The sequence below is a fragment of the Gopherus flavomarginatus genome, chromosome 2, assembly GCF_025201925.1.
Source record: "Gopherus flavomarginatus isolate rGopFla2 chromosome 2, rGopFla2.mat.asm, whole genome shotgun sequence".
NCBI classification, from domain to species: domain Eukaryota; kingdom Metazoa; phylum Chordata; order Testudines; family Testudinidae; genus Gopherus; species Gopherus flavomarginatus.
Genome location: NC_066618.1, coordinates 86,683,593 through 86,706,778, shown reverse-complemented (window position 1 = coordinate 86,706,778; position 23,186 = coordinate 86,683,593). Strand labels below are relative to the sequence as shown.

General features: G+C 41.2%; 1 protein-coding gene across 1 annotated transcript in view; it reads left to right on the top strand.

The window, feature by feature from the left end:
- The window catches only part of SUSD5 (sushi domain containing 5), a 72,505-nt gene that overhangs the window by 29,419 nt on the left and 19,900 nt on the right, over positions 1 to 23,186 (top strand). Inside the window, exons 3-4 of the mRNA XM_050938004.1 lie at positions 1,334 to 1,452; positions 20,227 to 20,415. Of these exons, the coding sequence (XP_050793961.1) occupies positions 1,334 to 1,452; positions 20,227 to 20,415 (308 nt within the window). The remainder of the gene's footprint in view (positions 1 to 1,333; positions 1,453 to 20,226; positions 20,416 to 23,186) is intronic.

The window sequence follows — 23,186 nt, the reverse complement described above, 5'->3', positions numbered from 1 at the left end:
CAACCTTGTGAGTACACGCACAGGATCTTGGAGGAGACTATATTAGGGTGGCTAGCCCATATTGCTTCTTGCGCCGCTGTGGCTACACTGCTATTTGTATACACATGCTAGCTTGATCAAAGCTAGTGCATAGGTCCGCTTGAGCTGAAAACTGCACAGTGTGGATACACCCTGAGACAGAAAAGTGAAGTGATTTGCCTACAATGTTGCAAATCAGTGGCAAATGGATTAACTGAACAAACATGATAAAATACTAAGGATAATATTTTAATAAAGTATTTTGAATTATTGGTGATAATAGGAAATCCTGGGATCTTTACCTAATTTGTACTCAGGCAAAACTCCTATTAAATCCTATTAAACTCGCACTTTAATAGGAGTTTACTTGAGTAAAGAACTAAAAAAGACAGAAGGCCAAATTCTGCTCTGATTTAAACTGTTTTGAATCTGGAGTACACTGTGGAAGCCAACACTGTTGCTGTGGATTTACACTGTTGTAAGTGAAGTATCATATGGCCCTTAGGCAGGATTTGGGATTTGTCCCAAGGTTTAGACATACTGTACACAAATTGAAATGTGCTATCACTCTTTCAAATGCCAGTCCTCAACTTTTAGTGCTTCATGTGCCCTTGAATTAATATATGAATTAATATATGACCAGACATTTAAAAAAATTACTTGTCTCTCTTATCCGTTCTTTACCAGAATGGCCTTTTCCACATTACTACCCCAGTGCAAGCTCCTCAGAAGTTCAGTCCTGACAATAATAAAGACTGATGCAATGCTGTTCCCTGTCTGTATGATAGAACAGCCTCATTCTGGCAATTAATTGATCTTTGACTATTAGCGGTAAATATGCCCAGTGGCCTATGATAGGACACTAGACAGCCTGGGATCTGAGTTACTACAGAGAATTCTTTCCTGGGTGTTTGGCTGGTGAATTTTGCCCACATGCTCAGGGCTTAACTGATCACTCTTTTTGGCGTCAGGAAGGAATTTTCCTCCAAGGCAGATTAGCAGAGGCCCTGGGGGTTTTTGCCTTCCTCTGCAACGTGGGGTACGGGTCACTTGCTGGAGGATTCTCTACACCTTGAAATCTTTAAACCACAAGTCGAGAACTTCAATAGTTCAGACATAGATCAGGGGTTTGTTACAGGAGTGAGATTCTGTGGCCTACATTGTGGAGGAGGTAAGACTAGAAGATCATAATGGTCCCTTCTGACCTTGAAGTCTATGAGTCTATGAAGTGATATAAGGCCAACCAATTTCACCTATACATGCAGTACAGTTCCTGCAGAACTTCTGATTTTGTTCTCCTTCTTCTCTATTTTAGGACAATGGTGTGCAGTAAGACAGGCAGCAACGAACAGAGTGTGAAAGCTATCGATGTTAACATTGAAAATGATCCCTCTCCCAGTGGCAGATACAATGCATTTTGTGTGAAAGATGAAGGTCAGCACTGATATGTCATTGAAACAATGTACTGTCACCATTGTCTTGCCTACAAAAAAGGACTTTTTTCTTACATTTTTCTACTAGTGGGAGCAATTATGGGAAATTTTGCAAAATAAATCTTTACAGTGTGTCTCCATTAAGTGAGGAACCTGTTGCAAGGACATGAGTTGCATGACATGGTGGTCCAACTTATTCTTGCAAGAGTTTAGCAAGTTCACACAGCAATAAGGCGACTGATAGAACCATTTTGGTGTTCACAAAACACATCTTACAACCTGAGCTGGGTTAATTTCTTTTGTCCAAAACTTTTTTCTGCAAAAAAATTCAGATTCAGCAACGCAAACACTTCACAAAGTAGTTTGCTAAATTGTTCATGTCAAAAAACAAAAATCTCAGGAGTTAGAACATTTAATTACATTTGCAAAATTAAATGTTTTGAGTTTTTGGTTCCTTTAGAAATTTCCTTCCAACTTATTTTTAAAACACTCAAAATTGAAATAACATATTTCTTTTCAGAATGAACAAAATCTCTCTCTCCCCCCCTTTTCTCTTACTTTTTGATTTACTGAAAATTTCAAAAACAAAAAACAAAACAATCAGTTTGTCCCAAAATGATTCTCCCACACACTTTTTTTGGAATTACTCATGAACCAAAAAAAAAAAAATCATTATTCACACAGCTCTACTTACAACCATGGTTGTACCAATACATTCTGGGATTCAAGAAGCACTGATAGCGCTCAGCTGTGTTGTTGGGAACAGGGGTTTTTGGATAATTTCCCAATACAAAACATTGTATTGTTGGTGAAGTTACTCTAGGAAGAAATCATCTAATACTACACAGCTAAAGACCTCATCTAGGATATTGCAACAAATCAGTGCAAATAATATTTGTGAAACACTTAAGATGGCTATTCATGTGTTGGCATGAAGTGCTGCATGCATGTTATGATTACAAGGTATGCCAGTCAGTTGGTATAGATCAGGCCTGCTTTGGGGACTCTGGATGTCATGGTTGATCCTGAATGTGAAACTAAAGTACTGTGCTAGAGATTAACCTTAGTTGTAGATACTCAGATATCATGGCCCACCAGTACAGATGCATTATGAGAAAAATATTGTTATTGATAGTAAACTTATCATACTTTTAAAAGCCACTTTCCAGTATGGAAATTTAATCTCATTTTCAGCAGTATACGGAACTGGATAAATTTAGGCATTCAAATTCTGTGCAGTTGAGAGGCCCTTACAGCTACTGAAAGACTTTGGCAGCTAGGGAGTCAGTATTCTGAACTCAGCATGTGGAATTAAATCTAGAATCTGTTTTCCTCATTCAGATAAAAAACTGAGGGACAAATTGTGCTCTCAAATACACCTGGTACATCCAAACTAATTCCATGGATATCAGTGGATTTTCTCTAGATATATGTTTGTGTAACAGAATAATTTGAACCTGAGAATTTTTATATAAAATATAGACTGTACAGTTGGGATGATGGAATAGTGGGGATGACCTGTTAAGCCCACAATGTGGTTTTGTGTGCCACTTCAAAAAAGGAAAGAGATAGGCAGATGGCATTGACTGACACATTACGTGAAAAACAGTAAACTCACACAGTGCTTAGAGTGTTTTAACAAATCTTGAGTAGGGCTGTTGATTAATCACAGTTAACTCACACAATTCACTCAAAAAATTAATTACTACTAATCGCACTCTTAAACAATAGAATACCAATTGAAATGTATTAAATATTTTGGATATTTTTCTACATTTTCAAATATATTGATTTCTATTACAACACAGAATACAAAGTGTAAAGTGCTCACTTTATATTATAATTTTTCTTACAAATATTTGCACTGTAAAAATGATAAACAAAAGAAATAGTATTTTTCCATTCACCTCATACAAACATCACAGTGCAATTTCTATGGTGAAAGCACAATTTGCAAATGTAGATTTTTTTTGTTACATAACTGTACTAAAAAACAAACCAATGTAAAACTTTAGAGCCCACAAGTCCACTCAGTCTTACTTCTTGTTCAGCCAATTGCTAAGACAAACAAGTTTGTTTACATTTATGGGAGATAATGCTGCCTGCTTCTTATTTACAATGTCACCTGAAAGTGAGAACAGGCGTTCACATGGCACTTTTGTAGCTAGTGTTGCAAAGTATTTACGTGCCAGATATGCTAAACATTCATATGCCCCTTCATGCATCAGCCATCATTCCAGAGGACAAGCTTCCATGCTGATGATGCTCCTTAAAATTAAATTAAATTAAATTTGTGACTGAACTCTTTACGGGAGAATTGTATGTCTCCTGTTCTGTCTTATCCACATTTGGATCATTCTTGAGCAGAACCCATCATCAGCATGGACGCATGTCCTCTGGAATGGTGGTTGAAGCATTAAGGGACATATGAATCTTTAGCACATCTGGCATGTAAATATCTTGTGACACTGGCTACAACAGTGCCATGTGACTACCTGTTCTCACTTTCAGGTGACATTGTAAACAAGAACTGGGCAGCATTATGTCCTGCAAATTGTAACCAAACTTGTATGGTTTGATTGAATGGACTTGTAGGCTCTAAAGTTATACATTGTTTTGTTTTTGAATGCAGATTTTTTTGTACATAATTCTACATTTGTAAGTTCAACTTTCATGATAAAGAGATTGTACTATAGTACTTGTATGAGGTGAATTGAAAAATACTATTTCTTTTGTTTTTTACAGTGCAAATATTTATAATAAAAATAAATATAAAGTGAGCACTTTACTCTTTGTATTCTGTGTTGTAATTGAAATCAATATATTTGAAAATGTGGAAAACATCCCAAAATATTTAAATAAATAGAATTCTATTATTAACAGCGCAATTAATTACAATTAATTTTTTTAATTGTTTGACAGCCCTAATCTTAGTCAAGCCTGTGAATATAATGACATGACAATATCAAGCTGAAGTGACAAAAGGTGTGCAGTATATCTGATCTATTGTTAGACAATCAAATACTGCAACATTTGACTTGAAAAGGTCCAGTTTTCTATCTATTCAGTAACTTCTGCAAAGATCATTGTGCTACTTTCTCACTTTGACCATGTCACCCCTGTCTTTGAATCCTTCCACTGGCTCCCCCTTCTCAATGGCACCAAACACAAACTACATATCTTCACTTTCAAGGCCCTTCACAGCCTCTCCCCAGCCTTTCCTATCATTTGTCATTGATTATCATGTCAACTTTCACCTGCTGCTCTTTGATGCCATTTTCCTCACCCAACTGTTGCATTTTGAAACAAGCAACTTTCTCCCATGCTGCCTGTCACATGAGAGAAGCTCCTATAAATATCCACCCAACCATCTCATCTTCCTTCTTCAAATCCCTCCTTAAAACTCTCCCTTGCTGTCTGGCCTATAAAAACTGGGCAATGGTTAAGTAGTTAGGGTACTGATACCACTGCCTGTCATGCTGGGCAGTATTGTCTTATTGTTTCATTGTGCTCTACCTGCCTGTCTCTACCAGTTGTCCCTTGTCTTATTCTTAAATAGTAAGTTCTGTGAGGCAGGGAGGGACTCTATTTGTTTTGTGCTTGTGAAGTGACTAGCAGGGTCCTGGCCTGTGACTGGGACTCCTAGGCCCTATTGCAATACAAATACACCATAAAAACTGCAAAGAATCCTGTGGCACCTTATAGACTAACAGACGTTTTGGAGCATGAGCTTTCGTGGGTGAATACCCACTTCTTCAGATGCATGTGGTGGAAATATCCAGGGGCAGGTATATATATGCTAGCAAGCAAGCTAGAGATAACGAGGTCAGTTCAATCAGGGAGGATGAGGCCCTGTTCTAGTAGTTGAGGTGTGAAAACCAAGAGAGGAGAAACTGGTTCTGTAGTTGGCAAGCCATTCACAGTCTTTGTTCAATCCTGAGCTGATGGTGTCAAATTTGCAGATGAACTGAAGCTCAGCAGTTTCTCTTTGAAGTCTGGTCCTGAAGTTTTTTGCTGCAGGATGGCCACCTTAAGGTCTGCTATAGTGTGGCAGGGAGGTTGAAGTGCTCTCCTACAGATTTTTGTATATTGCCATTCCTAATGTCTGATTTGTGTCCATTTATCCTTTTCCGTAGAGACTGTCCAGTTTGGCCGATGTACATAGCAGAGGGGCATTGCTGGCATATGATGGCGTATATTACATTGGTGGATGTGCAGGTGAATGAACCAGTGATGGTGTGGCTGATCTGGTTAGGTCCTGTGATGGTGTCGCTGGTGTAGATATGTGGGCAGAGTTGGCATCGAGGTTTGTTGCATGGATTGGTTCCTGAGCTAGAGTTATTATGGTGCGGTGTACAGTTACTGGTGAGAATATGTTTCAGGTTGGCAGGTTGTCTGTGGGCGAGGACTGGCCTGCCACCCAAGGCCTGTGAAAGTGTGGGATCATTGTCCAGGATGGGTTGTAGCTAAAACCCCTCCAACGCATCATCAAGGATCTACAACCCATCCTGGACAATGATCCCACACTTTCACAGGCCTTGGGTGGCAGGCCAGTCCTCGCCCACAGACAACCTGCCAACCTGAAACATATTCTCACCAGTAACTGCACACCGCACCATAGTAACTCTAGCTCAGGAACCAATCTATGCAACAAACCTCGATGCCAACTCTGCCCACATATCTACACCAGCGACACCATCACAGGACCTAACCAGATCAGCCACACCATCACTGGTTCATTCACCTGCACATCCACCAATGTAATATACGCCATCATATGCCAGCAATGCCCCTCTGCTATGTACATCGGCCAAACTGGACAGTCTCTACGGAAAAGGATAAATGGACACAAATCAGACATTAGGAATGGCAATATACAAAAACCTGTAGGAGAGCACTTCAACCTCCCTGGCCACACTATAGCAGACCTTAAGGTGGCCATCCTGCAGCAAAAAAACTTCAGGACCAGACTTCAAAGAGAAACTGCTGAGCTTCAGTTCATCTGCAAATTTGACACCATCAGCTCAGGACTGAACAAAGACTGTGAATGGCTTGCCAACTACAGAACCAGTTTCTCCTCTCTTGGTTTTCACACCTCAACTACTAGAACAGGGCCTCATCCTCCCTGATTGAACTGACCTCGTTATCTCTAGCTTGCTTGCTAGCATATATATACCTGCCCCTGGATATTTCCACCACATGCATCTGAAGAAGTGGGTATTCACCCACGAAAGCTCATGCTCCAAAACGTCTGTTAGTCTATAAGGTGCCACAGGATTCTTTGCTGCTTTATAGATCCAGACTAACACGGCTACCCCTCTGATACTTGACACCATAAAAACTGTTTTTCAAAACATGGAAGAAATTGTTTTAGGACACAGTGGAACTGCACAATGAAAACTGAGGGAAATGAAATATTGATACAGAAGAGACAATTTCTGAGCAGCTCATTCGTGCGGGGCAGGGAGGCTCCTGATGAGAGAAAGGGTGACTATACCAACACACTCATCTAACAGTGTTTAATTCAGCAATATTTCCAGATGACCACAAGGTGCCCTCATGCTTGAATATTCAACAGATAGATACTGAATAAACAATTTATGTTTTAACAAGAACTCTTAAGTAAAGGTTGGCTGATCTGAGACCTAAGCCTCTTCATGACAAATTGTTCCACTTGGCTCGTTGCCTGTGAAATTCTTTTTAAAAAGCTGCAGTCTTTTCACACATGATACCCTTTGTGAAGTATATTAATTATCATAAAACTTGGCTGCTCACTGTATTTCTGAATGACAGCTGTATGGAGCCAATCACTGTTACAGTCTGTGGCTAATTCTCTGGAATGTAATATCAACATTCTAATGCTTATATGATTTTTCCCTCTTTTTGAAAAAGAATTGATTTTAATATATGTTTGCTATGGGAGAGTTACAAAAAAAATACTAAAAGACAAATTCTGATCCTATTAAAATAGGGCAAAAGCCTCTTGACTTCAATGGGTTTAATATTTAGCTCTAACCTATTCTGAATATACTGGATACACAGATTTCCCCATAGCTGGGTTTAGTGTTCATACATTTTTTTGTGGATTGACGTCCATTAATCCTCATCCCTGTGCTATTTCGTGTTTTATCTAACCCTAGGCCCAAACGTATATAGTCTGATTCTTTTATCACTTATGCTGGTGTAACTCAGAAGTAACTCCACTGAATTCACTGGATTTAGAATGGTGTGTAATTGATGTAAAATGAGAGAAGAATGAAGCCTGTAGGGTACAGGACCTCAGTACTTCCTGTCCTCCCAGGAGGCACTCAGCACTTTGCAGAACTGGATACCTACAATGTAAGATGGGACTGTATCTTTTATTTGCATGTAAAGCATTATGCACATCTGTGACACTATATAAATAACAATGATAGTAGTATTAAGCAATTGAATTATTGCTGAAAGAATATCCTAGATTTCAGAAGCAGCAGTTTCATCCCAGGCGAGTAATAACACTATATTAATTATTATTATTAAGATCCTACAAATATGCTAGGTACCTCACAGTAGCAACTACAGACATGGCCCAAGACCAACCTGTTTTGCAGCTTTGTCAAAAAGACTAACTACAGGTCTAAATCTTTCAATTATTTTACTTTTCACTGAGACCTATTAACTCAGGCTTTGTCTACTCGAGCACTTTTGTCGGTAAAACTTTTGTTGGTCAGGGATGTGAAAAAAACACCACTGACTGACAAAAGTTTCACCAACAAAAGCACTGGTGTGGACAGCACTATGTCAGTGGGAGACGCTTTCCTGCAGACATAGCTACCGCCACTCGCTGGGGGTGGTTTAATTATGCTGGTGGGAGAGCTCTCTCCTCCTGGCAGAAAGCAGCTACACGGGAGACCTTACAGCGGTGCAGCTGCATCAGTACAACTGTGCTACTGTAAGATCTGTAGCATAGACATAGCCTCATTTGTTAGAGAAATATCATCATCACCTTTAATCAACAGCATTTTAACAGTTGTCATAAACAGATAGCTAAGGGTTAATGTCTCTTTCACCTATAAAAGGGTTAACTAACAGTAACCTGAAACACCTGACCAGAGGACTAATCAGGAAACAAGACTTTTTCAAATCTGGGTGGAGGGAAGTTTTGGGTGTGAGTCCTTTGTTCTTGGTCTGTTCTCTTTCTGGGCTCTGACTCTCCAGGCTTTCTAATCTTCTGTTTCCAAGTTGTAAGTACAAGGATAGTAAGACAATAGGTTTATATTGTTTTTTTGTATTTACAGGTTTGTAGTTGCTGGAATGTTTTAAATTGTATTCTTTTTGGATAAGGCTGTTTATTCATTTTTTCTTTTAAGCAATTGACCCTGTATATTGTCACCTTGATACAGAGACCATTTTTATGTCTTTTTCTTTCTTTTTATATAAAGCTTGCTTTTGAAGACCTGTTTGTTTTTTCCCCCCTTGTTGAGGCTCGAAGGAATTGAGTCTGTACTTAACAGGAATAGAGAAGGGGGGGAAGGGTGGAATCCCTTTGTTTAGATTCACGGAGCTTGAATCTGTATATCTCTCCAGGAACCCAGGGAGGGAACACCTGGAGGGGAGGAGGGGGAAGGGAAATGGTTTATTCCCCTTTGTTGTGAGACTCAAGGAATCTGAGTCTTGGGGTCCCCCAGGGAAGGTTTTGGGGAGACCACAGTGAGCCAGACACTGGAATCTTTTGGCTGGTGGCAGCGATATAAGATCCAAGCTGGTAATTAAGTTTGGAGGTTTCATGCTAACTTCTCATGTTCTGAACTCTAAGGTTCAGATCTGAGTAGGAAAGTTATGACAACAGTGTTGAGGCAATATAATCATTAATGTTAAATGAATAAATCTGGCAGAATGTTAAGCAGAGCTCAACCTTTAGGGATTAAAATAAAATCTTTAAAAATAAGGCATTTTACAACCCTTAATGCTATACAAAGTGCATTTGAGAGAGTCACAGCAGATTCCAGTGTAAACTATTCCAAAATTTTCTTCTAAGACCCTGATCCTGCATTCACTTATACATGTGCTTAACTTTAAACACATGAGTAAATTCAATAGGACTGCTCACATGCATGAAGTTTGGCCCATGTACAAGTACGTATTTGCAGGATTGAGGCCTACAGACCATAATGCTACATTCTTTGCACACTCAAAGCTCTTAATGAATTCAATAGTAACAGTGTTCTCTAAAATCGAAGAGGACTTTTGAGTGTAGAAGGAATGCAGAATCAATCACTTAAAGTTAAAATTTTCTGAATCAGCACCTTTCCCTCTGCACTTCTAGAATTCAGATCTATTAAATTGCACAAAGTCAGATGGCAGTCTTTGACACTGAAGGTTATGTTTTACCAGTGAGAGATGCAGCTAAAATATTTTAAGAATGCTGTTTTCACAGCACAGGGAAATATATCTCATCATTCTGGCATTTGCTGTCAAAAAGACCCCTGTATGGAATGAAAAAGATGAATGTTGTGATAGTTTGAGATTTACAGCAGCTCTGAATACAAAATATATTTGTGTGTATCTGCAGACAGCCCCAAAGGTAAATTTTAAATAACTACGAAAAATACATGTTAATGCAAGAAAAATAAGATATTGTAATGGCTGGAATGGGAAAGAAAAGAAAAGCCAAGAAGAGACAGAAGAGGAAAAAATTACCACCCTCATTGTGTTATATTTCTTTACATGTACTTAGATCTTGACTACACTGGCAAGTTTCTGAGCAGTAAAGCAGCTGTCTGTGGTGTAACTCCCGAGGTGTACACACTACCAAGTCACTTAGTGCTCAGAAACTGCGCAGTTGCAGCGCTGTAAAAACACCTCCCTGACGAGAGGCATACAGCTTTCTGCGCTGGGGCTACAGCGCCATGATGCCAGTGTAGACACCCTGGTCAATTACAGTGCTGCAGTTGGCCTCTGGGAGGTATCCCACAATGTCCGTTCTCTCCTCTCAGTCATCAGTTAAACTCTACTGCTCTGTCCTCAGATAACCAACCGTGAGCCCACCCCTTAAATTCCTTGGGAATTTTAAAAGTCCCCTTCCTGTTTGCTCGGTGATGCGTGCAGTGGTCTCAGTGCATCTTTCCAGGTGACCATGCCTGCACCAGGTGATCCCCCGCTTGGAGCAATGCCGAGCTGCTGGATCTCATCAGCATTTGGGGAGAGAAGGTTGTCCAGTCCCAGCTGCGCTCCAGCCGCAGGAATTATGATTCCTATGGACGGATTTCACAATGCATGACAGAAAGAGGCCATGACTGAGGCACATTGCAGTGCAGGGTCAAAGTGAAGGAGCTACGGAACAGTTACCACAAGGCGTGGGAGGCAAACTGCCGCTCCCACAAGCTGCTGATTCTACTAAGAGCTGGAAGCGATATTTGATGGCAACCCCACCTCCACTGCAAAGGCCACTGTGGATACTTCGGTGGCTCATGGGCCAGTCGAGAGTGGACCGAGCCAGGAGGAGGAAATCTTGGACAAGCTTGTGGAGTGGGAGGGTGACCCAGGGGCAGAGGATGACTGGAGGTCAGAGATGCATGCAGCCAGGAGCTCTTCTCTACCCCAAAGGAGGCTAGTCAGTCACAGCTGTCAGAGCTTGGTGAAGCACAAACAGGAGAGGAGGCCCCTGGTAAGTGGCTTTGATTTTGGGAATCGCTGGAGTGAGTTGTTGGGGGCAGGAGGTTGCAAAAAGCAGGCTTGTCTCTGTATGATGAGTGTACCACCATATGCCTAGTCTGAGTGGTGGAACAGGGTGTTGATTGACTCTGTCACTTCAAGGGAATCTGCCTCAGAGCTCTCCACAAAACTCTCAAGGAGATACTGGGCAATCTACTGCTGCAAGTTCTTTGGCAGAACTACTTTGTTTCTTGCCCCATTAAGGGTAACTTTTCCACACCACTCTGCCGTCACTGTGGGGAGGACCATTGCTGCACACAAGCGAGCCGCATAAGGACCAGGGCGGAAGCTGCAGTCTTGGAGAAGACCCTCCCTCGATTCCCTGCTCACCCTCAGCAGTGAGATGTCTTCCATAATGAACACAGCCCGTGGAAAATGTGGGGAGAGTAATGATTATAAGGGCCCCCCCCCACAGTGCTGGCTCTCTCCAAGAGCCATGTCCCAGTGTACAGTACGGTCCTGAAACACTGATTTCCCCTGCCCCTGCTGTTACTCACCATTTTGGGAGTCTTATGGCTCATGTGTGCTTGCCTGGGGTCAGCCAGTTAGTGACAGGTATGTGAATAGTGGCTGTGTTTTAAATCACTGAATCAGCGGTCTGTGGGTTGCAAACAATACTGCTTCTGTAAAATGTTGCATTTTGGCTTCACAGTTATGACCTTGAGATCCAAGCCTCCATCTTCGTTATCTCCAGCTGAATGGCTGTGCAGAATTAGAAAGCGGCCACAAAGAACTAAAGAGGACTTTCTGCATGATGTCATGATGCACGCCACAGCCAAAAACCAAGAATTGAAGGAGTGGCAGGACAGTGAGAAGAGGGACCGAAAGGAGAACGTGGCATGCCAGAATGAAGCCATGGGGCAGCTCTTAAACATTATGGAGCGCCAAGCAGAAACACTCCAGGCGCTACTAGCACTGCAAACCAAGCAGCTCCGCACTTGCCTTGCCCTGCAGCTGCAAAACTCTTTTCCATGTGTCCCCCAGACACCGCCAACACACTCTTATCAACCTCCTGGACCAGTCTGTACCCGCTGCATTCCACTCCTGCCCTGTCACAGTCCAGCCCTGCGGACTCCCAGTAGTCACTGCACTCAATATCCATCCCTCTGCAAGTTAGCCTGGCTGAAGTACAGTACCCGCTGCACTGTACTCCATAGGACAAGGTTGCATATATTACCTGGACATACACAAATCTTTAACCGTCCCGGGACTCCACCTCTGCCCGGGACTCTTCCTTTCCCCACAGTGCTGATATGTTTTTTTGTTTGTCTCTCTCCTCTGGTTGCTGTTTTTTAATAAAATAATTGTTTTGTTTTGAAAGCAATCTTTATTCCATTAATTGAAAGCAAACAGAGACCTGCAAAGCAACAGGCAATTTTCTTAAACCTCCATAGTGCATCATCTGCACCAATCACCATCACCTCCTAGCATTACAAGCACTTCACTCCTGAGCATAGCAACAAATATTAGTGGCTTTCAGCTTCAAATTGCTGCCTCAAGCCATCCCTGATCCTTATGGCCCTGCGCTGCGCCCCTGTAATAGTCCTGGTCTCTGGCTGTTCAAATTCAGCCTCCTGGCGCTAGCCTCAGGAGTCCAGCCTTGAGTGAAGCTTTAATCCTTCCCTTCACAAATATTATGGAGCGTACGGCACGCGGCTATAAGCATAGGAATATTGTCATCGGCCAGGTCAAGCCTTCCATATTGGCAGCACCAGCAGGCCTTTAAAAAGCCAAAAACACACTCAACAGTCATTCTGCACTTGCTTCAGCCTATTGTTGAACCGCTCCTTGCTGCTGTCAAGGATCCCTGTGTATGGCTTCATAAGCCATGGCATTAAGGGGTAGGCAGGGTCTCCCAGGATCACAATGGGCATTTCAACTTCCCCTATGATGATCTTCTGGTCCGGGAAGAAAGTCGCTGCTTGCAGCTTCCTGAACAGGCCAATGTTCTGAAAGATGTGTGCATCATGCACCTTTCCGGACCAGCCTGTGTTAATGTCCATGAAACGCCCACGGTGATTCACAAGCAGGGACGACTCTGGCTTTTTTGCTGCCCCAAGCGGAATAAAAAAAAAGGGCGGGGGGCAGCTGCCAGAACGACAAAGCAAAAAAAAAAAATTAGGAAAGCAAGGTTTAAAAAAAACCAAAAACCTGCGGCACAGCCGGAGCGGAAAAGCAGGGGGAAATAAAAAATTACATTATTTACATCACTGCAGGTTGCTGGTATTTTTAAAGCTTCAAGGGTCAAATCAAGCTCACATCTCAGTCACTGTTTCACGCTGTCTGTAGATTTATATTCAATTCACATTTGAAAGGTTATCTTCTCAACACTTAGGGATAGACACGTTCTTTATTTAAAAAAAAAGAGATTACATTCTGCAGGTTCCAAATATGCCATATGATCCTCATGTAGGCCAGATCTGGCCCAAGGGCTGTATGTTAACACAATCTGTTTTAAGCCATTCCACAGCAAAGTTCACAAGAATACATGTAAATACAGAAGAAATAAATAAAACAGGAATAATCATCAAAGGGTTCTGCTATCAAGCAGACTTTTCCCCAGGGAAACATAACATGCATTTTCCATCTCATATTTAAATAACAGTTTTGGTTCACTCTAATTTTCCTGTGTAATTTAAAAACAAACAAAAAACAAGCAAAAACAATAGAAAAACACCACCACCACCACCACTACTACCTCCTATCAGTAGTTCCTGGGCTTCACTGGTTCCTTCCTTGTTTGAACCATTGATTTTATAGGCAACGAGTGAGATCTCTGTAGTGTTCCACTGCAGACATGCAAATCAAATTTTGTTAGGCATAACCTCTGACTCCAAATATTCCTCAAAAGTTGATGGATTTTGTAGTTATTTCAATTTGCTTTTTCTTCGGCAATAAAGGGAAAATCAAGTTTTGGTTGGAATTTTCTAAGGCAAACATTTTAAAGTTTACTTTAAAAGAGTAAACTATAGGTTTCTGTGTGTTTATGCTGTTTTTTTAATTTGCTATGCTTTACCATGAACATGGAGGTTTTTCAATTTCTATAGTTTTCTTTTCCAAAGCTTTGCATTTAGCTGCCAGTGAATTTCCAGCTACCTGATGATGTCATTTAAACTAATAAATCAAGTTATTTTTACCAGCCATTCTCTGATGAAAGAGGTATTGGCATCCCAGCAGCAGTAGCTTACAAGGAACACTTATATGGTTGTGTTTCGGTTCTTTGCATTTCATTTCATCTCAGTGTTTATCTGGAAAAAGGGAAAAATTCTCCATGCTTAAGTATCTCCAAGATCAAGAAGGAAAGTAAAGCAGCCACCCTCATCTTTCAGAGATTTGGCATCAAGAGTGAGCTCTTCTAAACTCTTAACAATAGGACAACTCATCACAAACCCCAGAGATCTCTCTGGGAAAATTCTCCTGGCTGACCTTCAAAGAAACCAGAAGGCAGATGTTTCATGGTAGCTTCCAGAATCTGGGAGTCAGTGAAACATATGGAATGGTAACTGGAAAGATTACTAATCCTGCCAAAAGGAGATTTACCTGTACGAGGAAACTGAGGTTTGTGTCTTTATTGAGTTATTTCTTTATTTCAGATTGTCCTTTATTTGCATATTTAAATGTAGTCAAGATGTCTCAGAAAACCTTTTTACGGATTCAACAGCTGCATCTAATTTAAGTCAAGAAAGTTTCTTTACTGGAAACTGGGGATTTCTTTTCCCCTATAGAGACTTACATCAATGCTGAAAAATCACCTGCCACTAACCTTCTTCAGATGGTCATTACTCCTGAAGTCCAAGTCAAGACGAAATATGCAGTCTGAAGTAATTCAGGTCTCTTAAACCCCCTTGTAAAGAAAAGGCTACTGAATCGATTGCTGTTCTGTAACCAGAGCTATCACTGACCTTAACTGATTCGTTGGTGCCAGACAAACACTCTTAGGCCTTGTCTTTTCTGGACAGTTGACTCGAGTTGACACCTGATGGTGCCTCTGACTCAAGTCCTGTGCATACACAAAAACCTCTTGTTCAAGCATGCTAGTGCTTTTCACTGAACATCAGCTGGCCCAAGAGGCAAAATAGGCTCTAGTATTGCTAATACTTGAGCTATGAACATAACCACTCTGCAGTGTGAACACGGGCCTAAGCCACTCAAGTGCTGTTAGTTCTCTAATGTCTTCTCACAATTCCACTTGAGCTTAGGGTTGCCAATTTTGGTTGGACGTATTCCTGGAGATTTAATCACATGACATAATCTTTAATTAAAGATTAATCTTTTATTGCTGGATACTCCAGACCAATCCTAGAGGCTTGGCAACACTATCTGAGCTGCATTTTCTTGCCAGATATTCACTCCCTACTTGTGTACCAGAAGTCACCTACCAACATATATAGCCTGGTTTGGCTTTTGATCCCACATTCACAGGCAGCTCATTGCACCAGTACCATTGCTTGTACAGGAAATGGTGTCCAGGAGATTGTCTTCCAGCATGCTACCAGCTGACCAGATGATGACATGGGGGTTCTTGTGGATCTCTGGTGGGAGGCCCACAAAGGTTGATTTCAGGACCAGTACTTGAAATTCACAGTTTGATTATGTGCTCTCTAGGAAACTGGCAGAGCAAGGGATCCCCCAGATAGGACCTCAGGACAGAAGGGAAAAAAGTATCAAGTCCATAAAGATCACATATGGGAAGACCAGGGACCACAGTGCTCTGTAAGTCACTGAGAACAGGCCAGTTCTATGAGGAGATGGACTAGGTGATCAGCAATGTCCCAAGCACACAGTCCTGTTTCAGAACTGCCAGTCAGCGTAGGGAGATTCATCAGCTATTAAAATCTGCACCCACTCCTCTATTTCTACATCCATTTAACATGATCTCCTTAGTAAGCCATATTTCTGCTTTCTCCTGGTGACCCCCATTCTCTCATAGAGACAAGCTGCTGCAGAAACACTCTCTACCAGCTTTCATGCCCTATACCTGCATCCTCTTCCCAAAATGAAATTTGCATTAATGCCAACATTTGGTACAGACCATTGCTCCAAGTTGGACCCCGGCCTTCCCATCTGCTGGAACAGTGGCCACAGACAGAAGTCTGAAGCATGCCAAGCTGCAAGTGGTTTACTTTAATAAGTTGCTAGCCAAGACTACTTCTGCACAGGTGTCCAGAAAGGACAGACAAGTTCTCTCGCAATACAATGAAAGAATGCAGAGAAAGCAGCTCAGATTAGTGCAGTTAAGAACCATGGGCTATGCCCCCCTGAAGTCCTGCCACCTCACACAAATGAGTGCAGCACCTTTATGGATGCAGTAATTCAAGTCTGGCTTTGCAGTGTTGGCTCTCTGACTCAAGCTAGGCAAATTCGAGTGGTCACACTCAGATGCCTATCACTCAAGTGAACTGTGCAGTGAAGGCAAGACCATGGAGAACAGTCTTATGCCAAGGGTTCATATATTCCACATTCAGGGTTTGTGCGTCAACATCACCAAGATCTTTCCCTTTTCTTTCCATTCCTACAGCCAATTCTTTCATGCAGGCTCTCATTATATTCTACTTTGACTACTGCCACCTCCTTTGAGATCTGGAAACCCTGCTTTACAATGAGAGATTAAGAAGCTCAATCGATTTAGTTTAACAAAGAAGATTAAGAGGTAACTTGATCATGGTCTCTGAGTACCCACACAAGGAGAAAATTTCTGATAGCAGAGGGATCTTTAACTAGCAGACAAAAAAGACATAGCAAGATCCAATGGCTGGAAACTGAAGCTAGACAAATTCACACTACAAATAAGGCACAATGTTTCACAGTAAGGGTAATTAACCATCGGAATTACTGATTTAGGGATGTGGTAGATTCTCCCTCACTTGAAATCTTTAAATCATGATTGATGTATTTCTAAAATATATGCTTGGACTCAAATCAGAAATCACAGGCTTGATGCAGGAACTACTTGGTGAAATTCTATGGGGTTTTTTTATGCAAGGGGTCAGACTAGGTAATTATAAGGGTCCCTTGACGTTAAGATCTTGACTCTATTAATCTTGATCCCCCTGTTCTTGAGCAAAGAAAAAAAATTTTTTGCTGGTGCTAATGTGCTTTAATATCTTGAAAGGCTGGTAGAACTCTCTCTAACTTTACTCTTCAGGAGCAGGGTAAAGTACAGAAAATTTCCCCATAATAAGAAGAGTTACTGACCTGTATTTAAAAAGGTCTTCTAAAGTTATGAATGATTACTGGATGCACACTCACTTCCACTATCCTTTTTTTTGGGAGTTGGTTACCAACTGCTTAAGGTAGGATGTAGATGGACATCTCAGTGCATCTATCTTAGGTATTCCTAGGGCACCCATCACTATAGTAATTTACATTTACGTAGCATTATACTTGGACAATATCACAGCTGACTGTGCTCTTCAAGAACCTTGCCCATGTTCTTGAAAATTCTCTTCTCTTTTTTTTCCTTTTAAATTGAGTGTCACTAATTATTTGTTTATGTGAACGGGTTATGGGAAACAGGCAGACTTTGCAGCATGCTCTGAAGAAGGACAGGCTCCATTTTATCTCCTCCATTAGGTTGCTCTGTCGCTAGGGCCCTTCACAGGGTTGCCAACCCTCCAGGATTGGCCCGGAGTCTCCAGGAATTAAAGATTAATCTTTATTTAAAGATTGTGTCATGTGATGAAATCTCCAGGAATACATCCAACCAAAATTGGCAACCCTAGCCCTTCAACTCTATCTCCTAGAAGGATATAGTGTACATATCAAATGTGTTAAGTATAAGGTATATTTAAAGTATGGAGATGCTAATTTCCCCCACCATGCCCCATAATTTTGCAGCTTGACTGTAGGTTAGGATACCTTCAAATAAGTAACTCTATTACTAGAATGCTTTGGGATCAATTCTTTCCTCAGTGCAAACACCTAACTCTTTTCAACATTAATTAATGTAACTACACAAATAGAGTACACCTATTCCAGTGGTCTGTAGCTTTCCCATGTGGCAGCCAAATATTTTTTATTCTTTTCACCCATGTCAATCTAATCACTCTTATCAGTTCACAGGAAACACATAAGCTGGTAACTGCTCCTCACTTCCTCAGGTGCCAAGCCTAAATGAACAGAGCATAAACTGAGCTTTGTGTAGCTCAAAGAGGTGTGTTCTCCTATCAGTGGATGTATATATAATTCCCAATAACTTCTGAAACTTGGATGCTGTATGTGCATATTAAAGGGAGAATAAATTCCAAAGCTTTAACGTTGATCATGTCTCCCCTAAATTAGCGGCTGATGGTCTTGCAGCACACTTGGTTCAGAAACATTCAGTGAGGGCCATAAAGCATCCCCATACTGAGAGGAAATGCTGACAAAGGAGTATCCCTCCACCACATGCACCTTCATGTAACAACAGTATTTTCTGTATAACAATAAAGTTCCACAATAAGGCTAATAATTCTCAACATATAAACATATATCATTAATAACAATGTATTTCCCTATAGCCCGGATCTTAACCTAGATAGCCAGTAGAAATACCCATGGGAGTGGATCTAGGGGCAGGAAAACACAACAAAGATCTTGTGGGATTTTCCTAGGATTGTTGAGGTGTCTCCTCCTGCAGGATAACCAGTGGTCCTGGCCCCACAAGCTACAAGTCCCATAAGATTTGTAAGAACAGTGCCATCTGCACTAACTCCTTGACAATGTGGCTTCGTTGAAGCTATGCTGTCAGCAGTATCCCCCAAGCCATCAATGCCTCTGGAGTGAGTGAAAGGAAGTGTGGAAGGGGCAATGAAAGAGTTAATATGTCTTGCGGTTGTATTCACTGTCCATTGTGGTTTTGGTAGGGCGTCGCCCCTGACACCCTTGGCTTTCCAAGGGCGGCTTATGGAATCTGAAGCAAGAAGGGATGGTGACATGGTTGTAACTAATCCTTCTCTCACAGGATGTTCATGAGGAGGGGAGAATCTGCAAGGAGAGGACACTGTGCTCTAATTACTACCTGAATAGCCTGGCCTTATGCTATTGACACCTTCTTAGATTATTAAAACTGTATAAATTTTTAAAATGCAGTTTGCTCTTCATTATGGCTGTTGTTTTTTTACTGTTTGCATTTCTCTCAGGTAGAAAAAAATAAATTCAATTAAGTCAATTACATATCTGTTTATACTGTATTCATTTTCACTTTCAGGTTCTCAGCGCTGCATACACAAGTATTGTCAAATGAGTTATTCAGTTAAAAGCATTTTATATTTTATTTCCTGACAAACAAGTTGATTTAGCATCTCAGTTTTCTCACAGGAGAATTCAGAGCTTTATTAACCCTAACTGTCTTTGTGAATTTGAGAACATGGGTCAGTGCTTCAAAGATTAAGTTTCCTCTTTGGAAGCCAATTTGAGATTGTAAATGAGTTCCCGTTATGAGAAGGAAAAGGTTAATGAGAATCCTGTAGATTAGATATGCTGTTCAGTAGGGGACTGGATGGCTCAGAGGATTGAAAGTGGCCTACTGAGCCTTTCATTACAGGTTTTAACTTGGCTCAAGTTAGATCTCACCAACTGACAACTCTTTAGAGGACTATATAGAAAGACCTGGAAGTCTCAGTCCATTTCCAAAGCTTTGTCTTGACTCAGAAAAAAATAGTTGAGTTTATGTCAGGTTTAGCTAACATGCTATCTAGGCCTGACCAAAATTCGACCTTTTTCATAGTGTAGATACATGATAAGACATTGTAACCTTCATGCAGCTGATTGATTTATAATGTAGGAAAAAGCCCTACTAGATATGGGTCCACACATATTGCCATCCCAACGGGTACTGACACCTCTCCAGCAAAGAACCCAAAATTGCATGGGCATGAAGCTCAAACTACTCTTTTAACTCTATCTCTGCCTGTCCAGGGCATGACTGAAGCATAATTATGAAGTACTCTGGGGAGCGTGTACCATATGTGGTGACTAGTGTATGTGTTCTGTGGATATACAGGCGATTGTATCTAGACTTACCAGTCTAACACCATTCTTAGCAATATACTTCAACATATTACATTTTCTCCTAACAATTCTTGTTTCTTTTTCTTCTCAGACAAACCATGTGGGGACCCCCCATCCTTCCCTCACACGATCCTGTATGGTCACACTGGGTTTGAAATGGGGGATGAGCTGCTATATGTTTGTGCTCAGGGCTACGTCATGGGCAACAAAGACACTGCTTTTACGCTGCTCTGTGACAGCTGTGGGGAATGGTATGGGCAAGTTCAGGCCTGTGTCAAAGGTAAGCTTATCTAGCATACACGCCAAGATTCCTATCAACCATAGCTGTCAGGAAGTCCTGGTCTGGCTGATAGTGTCCCAAATGGTACGAGATATTTTCAGTCCCCAGGACTTGACTGCAGCTGTGCGCAGTTGAAGGTGTTTATAGCAGTGCTGTGTAACAGTGCTTCTCTAGCTGCTTATGCACCAGGTGATTCTCCACAACTTGCCCTCCCAATGGCCCTTAGAGCCCTTAACCATGCAGTAAAACCTCAGAGTTACAAACACCAGAGTTACAAACTGACCAGTCAACCACACAGCTCATTTGGAACCAGACATACACAAATCAGGCAGCAGCAGACACCAAAAAAGCAAATACAGTACAGTACCATGTTAAATGTAAACTACTAAAAGATAAAGGGAAAGTTTAAAAAGAAGATTTGACAAGGCAAAGAAACTGTTTCTATGCTTGTTTCAATTAAATAAAGATGGCTAAAAGCAGCATTTTTCTTCTGCATAGCAAAAAGTTTCAAAGCTGCATTAAGTCAATGTTCAGTTGTAAACTTTTGAAAGAACAACCATAACATTTTGTTCAGAGTTACGAACATTTCAGAGTTAGGAACAACCTCCATTTCCGAGGTGTTTGTAACTCTGAGGTTCTGTACCAACCCAGTCACCTCTTAGATATTTTCAGGGAGACCTCAAGACAACTGCTTCCACTGAAGCTGTGCAGCATAATATAGGTGCTGGGTAGGAGTGGGGAATATATAGTCTATACTGGTAACCAGAAGGCTGCGCTGGGAGGATCTTACTTTAGGAAGCAATAGGATACTCCTCCAGAGAGGAAACAAGGGTGTGGGGAGCACAAAGTAAGGGCTAGAGAGAAAACAAATTGAGCACAGCAGGGGTGCTGTGTGGAGGGGAGCACAGAGGAGTGCTATGAGGGACAATATGGGGAAGCATTTGAAATAATCAAGGGACAGTTTGTCAAATAACCTGGTGGTCTGGAAGGTCACCTGAGCATTCTACAACATTGGTTGTTTCCTCTGTCGCTATCACCCTTATACAAGGAATAATTAGGAAAAACAACATAAAATTCACCAGGATGCACAGAAAGGTCTGCAGCAACTCCCAGACCCTCCCTCCCTCCGTCAAGACCTCCACCGTGTCACTTTATCATCAGACCATAATAAAATGCATCATATCAAATGGACTGATGGATGCATTCAAACTTAACAACATAAAGTATAAGCAGCTAAATAACTTCATTTTCCAGGGCAGCATTTAAACACAGAGTTCCATATCACTTTCTAATATGGCAAAAGGTCTAGGGTTACCATGTCTTCCAGTGTTTGTTCAACAACCAGGCACTGTGGGTTTAGGGCCTTTGGGAACTTCTGTTACACAATTAATAGATAATAACAGTAACAAGGCAGAATGATAAATATAGTAGTACCAGTATGCTCTGAAGTCATCAGCGGAAGCTTCCTTTGTGGGAAGCAAAGACTAATTAAAATTAAATATTTTAACCTTTAGTGCTATGTTTATCCCTGGTGCATAGGCTTTAAAACCAATGGAGTTACACCAATGGTGAATTTGGCCCTATAAACTTGCCATCTACATATTTTTTGCAAAAGAGTGTGGATCAAACTCTTCATGCTATTGCACAGTGAAGTGGAATGGGTGTAACTAAGTGCAGGATTTGGCCCTGCATATTGTTGGGATTCCCTCCAAAACCTCTTTCCATTCCACTTCCCAAGAACTCAGTTTGACTTCACCCTTCGTCACTCAGGTATCTTAATTTGGCATACAGCAATGCTATGCTAAGTTGATCAGACTCAAACATGGTGAAGGGGAGGGAGAAAAATGGATGCAGGGTACATCACAGCTCCAAAGTTACTTAGAATCCTTCTCCCTTTTTATACATTACACATCTCGTTGTATTTACTATACATTGTATCACACATTTTTGGCTTGGCTTGGTTACTTTGCAGGAACCAGTCCCTGTGCAGCATGTACTGACCGTTATTCAACTTCCTCTTTACCTCATCTTTACATTCCTTGTCCCTTGTTGTCTAGTTCATAGTAAATAGTTCCCTGCATGTTTGCACTACAGACCTTACAGGGCACAGCTGTACCACTGCAGCTGTGCTGCTGTAAGGTCTCTTGGGTAGCCGCTCTATGCTGGTGGGAGAGAACTCTCCTGCCAGCATAATTAAACTACCCCAACAGGTGGCGGTAGCTATGTTGGCAGGAGAGCGTCTCCCGCCAACATAGCACTGTGCACATCGGCACTTTTGTTGGTGAAACTTATGTCAGTCAGGGAGGTGTTTTTTCACACCTCTGACTGACAAAAGTTTTACCAATAAAAGTGCTAGTGTAGACAAAGTCTTAGTTGGTTCAGACATTCTGTCTTCTTAGCCTACTGATCTATTTATTTACCTTATTTTGCACAAACATTCTGTTTTCAACCTGATTATTTATTTCCTTCCATAATTCTCTCTTCCAAAAAATGAGGCCTCGGTCCATGTGTTAATTACGCATGTCAGGCCAGGCCATGTCAGGCTATGACGATATGTGCATTCCTTTAATAAATCCAGTATCTTTGAAAAATCCAAAAGGGAGGGATGCAGTTAATTTAAGAAACTAATTACACTGTTTTATCACTTATGGTTTCCTCATTTTATGGAATCTTAAGCCTTTCACACTGGAATTCAATGTATCAGTAGTCTCTGGCAATGAAAAAGATACCACTAACTGCTCTTAAAGGCATCTTTTAAGTGTTAGTTGCTT